Source organism: Euprymna scolopes, chromosome 19 (genome assembly GCF_053919585.1).
Source record: "Euprymna scolopes isolate OS-2025 chromosome 19, ASM5391958v1, whole genome shotgun sequence".
NCBI lineage: Eukaryota > Metazoa > Mollusca > Cephalopoda > Sepiida > Sepiolidae > Euprymna > Euprymna scolopes.
Window position 1 is genome coordinate 83,947,958 of NC_136500.1, and position 9,740 is coordinate 83,957,697.

Below are 9,740 nucleotides of genomic sequence, written 5' to 3' on the forward strand. Positions count from 1 at the left end.
TTCAGGCACAGATAGAGAGCGGAGGAAATTGTTGATGGTAGTCGAATGTTTTTTTGTGAATGTTTGGCAAGTGGGAAACCATAGATTGGAGATCACACGAGCCACTTGCCATGAAAATAATGATAAAGCAGAGAAATTCCAATTTGATATTATTTGAAATAATGTTTATACCACAAATAACAAAATAAGAAAAATCTATAACAACAAACAAGTGTGCGTAACAGCTTCCTTTTTACCCCCTCCCCATGTTCAATATAATTCAAAAGAAAGGCAGAAAAAGTTGACAGACTAACCGTTTGACCTAATTTCAGTATTGTTTTGGAAAACAGTAGGAATAGAATACTTTTGAACTCCTCATTCATTCATATTCACCTATTGGTCACAAATGTGTAAATATTAAAGTTTTTTGCAAGTCCAGAGTTCAGGCTAATTAGAAAAAAAAAAAAAAAAAAAAAAAAAAAAAAAAAGAAAATGTATTTATGGTGTACGTGCCGTTATGGAACGAAAATATCACATGCCAAAAAATTACGTATACTGATCAAGTAGTTGTTTTATATGGACTTTTTTTTACGATTTCTAGCAATTTTAATAGTAAATCGTAGCCATTACAAGGTTGATTTGGATCTCGGTAGTTCGAATTAAGCTGTCTCCTTTTATTAAACATGGCGGATCAAGATACAACGTTATCGCTTACTCATAAAATCAACTTTTCATAGTTAAAAAAAAATACTTGACCAATTTACGTGATTTTTGGAGTATGACATTTCCATTCCATGACCGGTACAAACGTCACAAAGAGTTTTCTTTATTTTTTTAATTAGGCTGAACTCTGGACTTGGGTCAGGTGTGTCCACGCTGAATCCGTTTTGAAGTGTATCTCGCGTAGTTTCTGACTTTCAGTCGGACACACAAACACAGGATAACAACGTTCATTTACAAAACAGATGGATAATCCACGCCATTCGTTTAAACGTTATCACAATGAATGTAAAAATAATTTTAGTTTTAATCTAACTACTTACATTCTTCAGCTGCTGTAATATACATTTCGGTTTTTCTTCGCCGACGTAATGCCGTCTTTTCCCTTTCTCTTTTAAGTCGCAACTGAGTTTGTTCTGGAAGTTCTTCCCTTCGTCTTTGGGCCGCCCTCTCTCGATCTCGTTTCAAGCGTAGCATTGTCTGTAATGGATCCTCGTTTCGCCTTCGGTAGGCCGCCCTTTCCCTTTCCTTTTTGCGACGTAACATGGTCTGTTCTGGGGTCTCATTCATTCTTCGCCAAGCGGCCCTCTCGCGTTCGCGTTGGCGACGTGCATTGGCTTTCTCAATGGTTTCGACTACTATTTTCTTTGGACCCCTTTCTGTTGTGTTCATTGCCATTCTTTTGTTATTATTTTTTTTTAATTTGATATTAAAAAAAAGAAAACAAAAACTGAAACCACGTAATTTCTACAGAGTCCCCTTTGGCAACGGCTCCAAATAATAATCAGATGGTTTTGCGCCGAAAGTATTGCTTCACACGAAGCATCTATATTCTCTACCGTCAATTTAGTAAACAGGAAATTTTCCAAATGCATCGTTATTCCACTAGAGTTACCGCCCTTAGATAACATAAATTACATATAAAAAAGAAAATATAGACATTTCATTTAATTTTTAACTCGAAAAAAGACCCAGCATTGTCTTTTCTTATCCCGTTATTACATTTTTTTTAAAACCATATTGTTGGTACTGATGCAGCATACGGACTGTGCTGAAATAATAGCGTTATTATTTAGAAACCCATTTTTAACATGAAGAGGGAAGAGCGTTTTTTTTTTTTTTTTTTTTTTTTTCAAAATTTTGTACTTTCACCTAACAATTTAAGAAACAAAAGATAAAAATTAAATTTAACTTGAAAATCCTATAAAAAAAATTAGCACGGTCCGTATTCTGTATAAATAACTTATTTGTTTATTTATTTAAATTTATTTATTTATTTCCCAGCATTAAGTGGATGAAAACTGAGGGGGGGGGGCTAAATAAACTGATATTAATTGAAACACATTTTCATAGTCTTTAACTCCACTTGTGGCACATCCAGCATTTATCGGGAATTATCGAGGAAAATCTATGCCTAACTCCAAGCCCTAGCCCCCATATTAACATTTCTATTTTTTTTTCTTATTTTTTAAAATTTTTTATAATTTTTAAGTTATAAATAAAATCAAAACAAAAAATTCATTTGATTTTTATGGATGTCCGGCGCAAGTGCTGACCCCACGATATTGATTTTCCTCCTTTGATCAAAGTAGAATTGCCTTGGTTAATATAGTTTCAGAATATGTCTAATTATGGGGTCTAGCTTAAAGAAAAATGTAAGAAGAGTTAAGTATTAAGAAGTGCATATATTTTTATGCATAGGATTCATTCCTAAACTAATTAACCGATCATTATGAATCTTGGAACACAGTTGCTGGGCATAAGAATGAACAATGTAATCCATGTTTAGTTTAATTTAGTTTTATGTAAAGTGAAGATAGGAGCATTTTGTGAAAATTCAGATGCATTTAACTTTCTTTTTTTTTTTTTTAAATATTAACAATAAGTATTAGACATCAATTAATAAATATTCTTCAAATGTCAGTTTCTTTAGATGGATTGTAAAAAGTTTTTAGGGGCCATAATATGGGCACAACCTTCCATTTGAAAATTGAAATATTTCAGATTAGCATTAAATTTTATCCATGGTCATTAGGCACCAATTAAGCAAGCTTCCCCAGATTTCAATTTCGTTTTAAAACCCTTAGATCTTAAGGTTTAAGTTTGAGACATTTCCTAAAATCAAAATCATGTAATGGATTTTGATCAAAATTGGAATAAGGATTCTAGACAACTTTTGTTGATCAACTCATGAGAAGTCGTGACAGCGGTCCCCCAAACACATAGAAAATCCAACAATTGCCAAAGGTCACAATCCTACTTCTCAACTCGGGCTGCTTTTATACAGCCTATCTTCCCCATTTGCATGTGTGTGACGGCATTTTGCAAGACCACAGCTTATAAAACCACAGGCGCCATCTTTAATCTCTCTTTCTTTATCGCCCGACATAGACACATGATAAGACTTCTGTTTTCCTTAACTTAAGACAATAGTTTAGTTGCATTATATGTTGATTTTAATCTTTGTAAGAGGATTTAAAGCAGTGCTATATTGTTTGGGGAAGTAATTTTGTCCGTTCTAGGATGGGTATTCTTCTAATATATAGATAGGCACCTTCAGTTGACCCGGAATGAATGAAGATCCCTGTGGACTCCTTATCGCAGCCCTATATTCTACATTACTATTTTTGTTTTAATTTTTTGATTTTGATGCTTCTATAATCTTGGCAAAATCTCAGAGGATTGCCAGCCACAACATTGTACAAGTTAGAAAAGCATTTCATCCAAGGCATGAAAATTGTTAAACAAAATGTTTTTACTATAGGCTTTAAAAATAAAGGTACAAGATTCAATTTGAAATTTATTTATCTTCAAAGTGCACTTTTATAAATTTTACAAAGTAAGGTATAAAAATTTATTTTATGTAATGTACATTCTGTTGCACTTTTTAAAAAAAATCATTGAAAATTTTATATCTCTATCATTAATTGCTAGATGAAAGATAATGTTTTTAAATTGCAACAAAATGTACATTACATAAAATAAATCCAAGGTAATTTTTTGATTCAATTTAAATTAAATTTGTATACCTTACTTTGTAAAATTTATAAAAGTGCACTTTGAAGATAAAAAGGATGGAATACTGTTGCCACATCTGGGCAGGAGCTGCTAGAAAGGACTTGTCCTGCCTTGATAGAGTTCAAAATAGACTTCGTAGCCTCGTAGGAGATGTCCTTTTCTCCTCCTTGCAACCTCTATCTCACAGAAGAGATGTTGCGAGTTTGTCTCTGATGTATCGTTATTTTCATGGAAAGTGTTCAACTGAGCTTCAATCTATGGTCCCCCCTCGCCAAACTTTCACAAGAAACACTCGTCTAGCTGTAAACACTATCAATAATTTCCCCCACTCTTTATCTGTGCCTAAACCTAAATGTAGATTCCATGAACAAAGCTTCTTTCTTAGAACTGCACGCCTGTGGAATTGTCTTCCGTTTTCCTGCTTTCTGGCTGACTACAATATGGTTGTGTTCAAGTCTAAAGTAAATAAGTTCTTGATGAGCCGTTCCATATAAGTTATCAAATTTACCAAATTTTCATTACTAATGATTACTATATTGACCAATTTCTACTGTACACTCTTTAACCCTTATCCTTGAGTGGCCTCTGGGCCTTGATAATGTGGTGATGCCTATGTAAAAAAAAAAAAAAAAAAAAATTTCAAATTGAATCTTGTACCTTTATTTTTAAAGCCTATAGTAAAAACATTTTGTTTAACAATTTTCATGCCTTGGATGAAATGCTTTTCTAACTTGTATCCTATCTTTTTAAGATTATATTTTAAAACTCTCCTTCTCTCTATTTCAGTTTGTATTTCTCCTCACACCACAACTCATTTTTGCAACCCCCTCTTTGTATTATTACAGGTCTGAATATTCTCTCTGTTTCAGTTTGTATATCTCCTCACACCACAACTCATTTTTTGCAACTCCCTCTTTGTAATACAGCTCTGAATAATGAGAAAATCTGAATTTTTTTTAACAAAAACTTTAAAATAACTTTTTTAGATTAAATTTTTTTAAACTTCTTTCAGAATAGAAAATCTTTAAAATTTAATAAGGAACATATTTTATATAGGTTTCATTAACAAATATTCAGTACATAACGAGAAAAATAGAGATGAAAATTTCAAAAGGACTGTATAATAGGTTACGGTCAATAGTAATCCGCGCCAGCAAAAGTCTTTGTTATTGTTATTCTATTATTATTATTTAAAACATTTTGTGTCCTGCTCTTTCGCGTGAGGACTAATTTAAGGAGAGACTCATTTGATAAGATCAAAACGAGACCATTTTGTGTCTATTATTTTCACCAGAAATGCTATGTAGAGTCACCTGCCTACATTCTTGTTTAGAATTTTACCCATATTAAAAAAACAAAAGCAAAGAAAAATCTGTATGATATATGTATCATATTCCAAAAATCACAAACTTGGCAATTAATTAATTAAGAAAATCAAAGTTTATGAGTAATCGAAGAATGGCTGTCTTGTCCACTATCTTGGAAATGCTCTAAAACAAAACAAAGGGAGATAACTCAAAGATAATTCAAACTTGCGAGATTTATATTGTAATGTCTACGAATTCCCATCAATCACTTAAAAATGAGTTTCTTTATAATAAAACTACTTGATCAATTTATGTGATTTTTAGAATATGATATTTATGTTTTGTCACGGGTATATGCATCATGCAGTTTTTCTTTATTTTATTACTGTTATGTATGGGAAGAATTCTGAACAAGAATTAAATTACATTTTATTTATTTTTTTAACATGCTGAAATGATCTACAAGAAAAAGTAATGGAAAGCTATTGAGCTATAAACCATTGTAGGAGGAAAACTATCGATGACAAAGAAACAATAAAGAGACTCACTAAATTTATATATAACTTAATAAAATATTAAATTTATGACACAATCAATATTTTGTAATTCTACTAAAATTCAACATGAAATATTATTTGAGCATATGTTTTTCAGAAAACATCTTCAGCACAAAACTGCTCATTTTATTATATTAATTTTTTTATGCAGACACATTCCAGCATCGCCAAAGCAAGTTCTGTCTTCAGTGTAACACTTGCTTTGGTGATGCTGGAATTGATTTCATCGTCAATGAATACATTGCAGGAGATTGTACTGCCAAGGTTGGTGAAGTTATCAACTACATTGAATCTTTGGCTTTCAATGGAAATGTTAGGTTCTCTCTTGGAGCAGCTTAGTGCATCACCTCGGTCTTCTTTGTACTGATTGTGAGACTGAAACTGTTACAGGCTTCTGAGAATATCTCTGCACTGGTAGCGTTAAGGGCATAATCATCAGTAAACAGAAAGTTATTGATAATGTCTGCTGCAACCCTGGATTTTGTTTGTAGCCTTCTGAGGTTGAAAACTGATCCATCAAATTTGTATCTGGTTCCAACGTCACATCATCGTTTCCAAAAATATCCATCAGCATTGCAGAGAGAATGTGGTTGAACAGGATTGGGAGTAAAACCATCTCCCTGTTTCATTCCAATTGTGACTTCAGAAGCATCAGAAGTCACCCTACAATGTTGTACTTTGGTCAGCATACCATCATGAAATTGGTGTATGCTAGTGATGAATTTTCTAGTACATGTATACTTTGCCATGATCCTCCAGAGGCTTCCTCTACTTGCAGTACAATATCTAAAGATTGCCTGTAATACATAGTGGAAAAAATTGTAATATATTGAGTGGATTTTATTAACTACTTTAAAACGTCTGTCTGAGCATCTTCAGTCTAAATAGCAGGGAGTCAGAACTAACCGTTGTTGAGGCATATACCAAAAATCGAGCAAACAACAGCATTGTCATTCCTCTGCATTCTCAGGAAGATAGAGTTAAGAAGAACCCAGCATGGCACTACGAACTTAGCTGTTGTAAACTCGACCCCAGGTGACAAGTGAGAGTGAACGACATGTAAAGATGGGAAGAAGCCCACAAAACTTCCAACTTGCGGGGTTGAATGATAGTTATGGTGGAATGAAAATGTAAAACCATTTTTGTGTCAGCTGGAAGTTGGATAGTCGTCTGCAAAACAATCCAATTACCCAAAGAACTTTTGGCTTCCCAACTCGGAGGTGAGAAAATCAAGTGGGCTTAAAAATAATCAGACTCCAGAGTCGGTTTTCAAAAATCTACCAAAGTTACAGCCATCATTCCTAACTCACACTTTCATCGGTAAATATTGAGAAATGAAGACTTTAATTTTTATTCATTGACTGATGATGACTGCTTCTTTGTTGAATGTGTCTTTCCTACACCAAGAGTGGGTCGAATGATAGTTATAGTGACATGAATTGATTTTTTTTCCACAAAACTATCATTTATGTTGGTTTCGATGTGCCATTCCTTGAAGTCGTCTTTTATTATGTCATTCCAAGTTTCAGCCTGCCCTTTTCTCGCTTGCGATGTGTGTGTCCAACCAGTGTTTTGTTCAACATGAACTATATCAATGTAGGCGGTTTGAAAGGCAGAGCTGACTCAAGTCTGTGCAGGCTTCAGTCGGAATAGTAGGAATTGGAACTCTACTGTCAAGACGCACACCATAAATCCACCAAATCATAGTCATGTTATTCCTGAGTGTTCACAGAAAGGCCAATCAAAGGGGAGCCCAGTGTTCACTTGCATGTAACCTGGCACTATGGATGTAGTTATTGTTGTAAACTTGATCTTGAGCAACAAGTGAGGATGAACAACAGGTTAAAACCTGCTGTCCATATAAACAAAGTTAAACTTAATTCACATTCCCTACCAGCACATATTTGTGTCTTACCACTCATAAACACAGCTTTACTTAACTCATTAGATCCCACTCTTATAAATAGAACACCAAATAATTTGTTTTTAAAATTTATAAGATAATATATAATAGTGCTGCTTACTGCATAATTGCTCTGAAGAAAAGATAAAATTCATCTACTTCTCTTGGAGAGTTTTTTGGAATGCTGCTAAAAATTCTTGTGAAATTTGCTAAAATTCTGTTTGTCCGATGATGTATGAATTTACATAAATGAGTCTTTCAACAGTAAGCCACTAACTTACTGCTAAAAGTGCAATGAAACTCTTGGTAGCCTATTTATAGGAGAGTCAATATTTCGTTTTTTAAATAAAATAACTTTTTCCTTACAATTTATGTATTCTTACTAAGAACGATTTGGACACGGATATAGTTTAGAAAATGGATTTTATATTTACAAGACACAATACATTGAGAATGAATTGTAGTACTTAGCGCCAATATGGTATACTATAAGATTTGTCCCTGAGTGGTACCTTTCGGTATATTTATACCATTCAAGAGTTCATATATTGTGTATGAGTGAGGCCTCACAACAATTACTCAATATATTAACCTCAATCAGAAGTTGTAAACGCCTTATCTTTTCCCAGAGTGTAGTTGACTAACCATCCTACTTTGAATCATTTCCTCTAATTGTTCATTTTTTTTTTTTTTTTTTTTTTTTAAATACAGAGTGCAGTATAAGCTCTGTTACAAAAAGTATTTTTTATGATAATATTAAAATAAATTTACTATTTTATCGTCATTATATGATAATGTAATATATGATTTCTTATTTTGCAGAAACAAAAACAATGTCTGTTGAACTGAAAAGAAGATTCATCTTAGAGCATCAGGAGAAGTGCCTGCACTCACCAGTAATATTCAAGTTAGGGGGAAAAATTCAAAATCAAGGGAATTTTTATAAAAAGGGCGATTTGTTGTTACCTGGAAACTTTGTCAATCAAAGACAGATAACGATCAAGCCATTCCTGCACTTTCAGAACACCTAAACTCATCAAAATGTTAGCGGAAAATCAGGCGAAATCCAAGAGACAAATGATAAAGGAAGCACAAACATCACCACGAACTATGCAAAGAATATGTTAAAATGATCTACAGATGTCACCCTATAAGCTCCAAAAGCAACAGCTTCTCTCTACATCGACCATTGCAAAGAGACTCATCAAAAGTCAACTCTTAATAAAACAGTATCAGAGAGGGCACATGCAATACAATCTTCAAATGAAAAGTTATTCTCACTTCAAAAGTCCCACAATAATCAAAATGATTGTCTTTGCGCGAAGTCGTGAGGCAATACCTGATAATGCAGGAAAGGTTTTCAGAACATGGAAACCAGCATCAGTGATGGTCTAGGCAGCCATTTCTGAGAGAGGGAAATCTCCACTTGTTTTTCTCCCTTAAAGGGTCAAAATTAACAAAGAATGTTACATTGAGAACATTCTTGAAGGTGCACTGACCCCATGGTGTCATTCTGTGTATGGTGATGGACTCTCCAACAAGATTGTGCAACAAACAACACTGCTCATGTCACACAGCAGTGGTATAGAGCCAACTGTCCATCCTGAATCAGCAAAGAATGCCCATCCTCATCGCTTGATCTTAACGCTCTTATAATCTTAACGCTTATTCTTAGTTGTCAATCCTGGAGAGTGAAGCTAGCTCTACTCCTTGTCAAAAGATTGAAGCTTTTAAAATAAAATTGAACAAATGCTGAGAGAAAATACCCTTAGATGTTGTGTCAGCTGCTATAGATGATTTTCCCCCAAAACTTTGTAGTGTAGTGAAGGCTTGAAGAAAACATTTTGAAAAATACTTACACCATATTGTTCCTTCGGTATTTGCTGATTATTCTTCGTAATTGGGTTTTGTAATAAAATATTTTATTGGGATAAATCTGAGTTTTATTTTGTAACAGTATTTATGCCCCCATCCTATACTTCCAAGAACTTTTTATTTTGTAGATCATTTTCTAACATTCCTCTGGGTCTTGGCTGGGGGACAAGGGTCCATAGTATCACAATGATCCCCATATTAAAAAGTGCAACAATTTGTTAAAATAGCATTTTTTTTAAAAGGATTTTCCTAAAGTTAATGTTGACTGATTTTTCTTATGTGTTTAACTTCTTGCCCTGTGCTCATCAGTCACCATTTTTTTTTTTCGTTTTCATAAGTTATGAAAAAGTACAGCTGTAATTAGATAAATCAGTTATTTTG

The 9,740-nt window shown here is 33.5% G+C and overlaps 1 protein-coding gene and 1 long non-coding RNA gene across 2 annotated transcripts in view; one reads left to right on the forward strand and one right to left on the reverse strand.

Moving 5' to 3' along the window:
• The window catches only part of LOC145239805 (uncharacterized), a 26,647-nt gene extending 25,064 nt beyond the window's left edge, over positions 1 to 1,583 (reverse strand). The window contains exon 1 of the mRNA XM_080103330.1: positions 1,023 to 1,583. Coding sequence (XP_079959456.1) covers positions 1,023 to 1,377 — 355 coding nt within the window. The 5' untranslated portion in view covers positions 1,378 to 1,583. The remainder of the gene's footprint in view (positions 1 to 1,022) is intronic.
• On the forward strand, positions 1,074 to 9,419 carry LOC145239806 (uncharacterized). The gene is made up of 2 exons (XR_013862378.1): positions 1,074 to 1,206; positions 8,307 to 9,419. It is a non-coding gene; the product is annotated as an uncharacterized LOC145239806 (long non-coding RNA).
• The last annotated feature ends 321 nt before the right edge of the window (positions 9,420 to 9,740 follow it).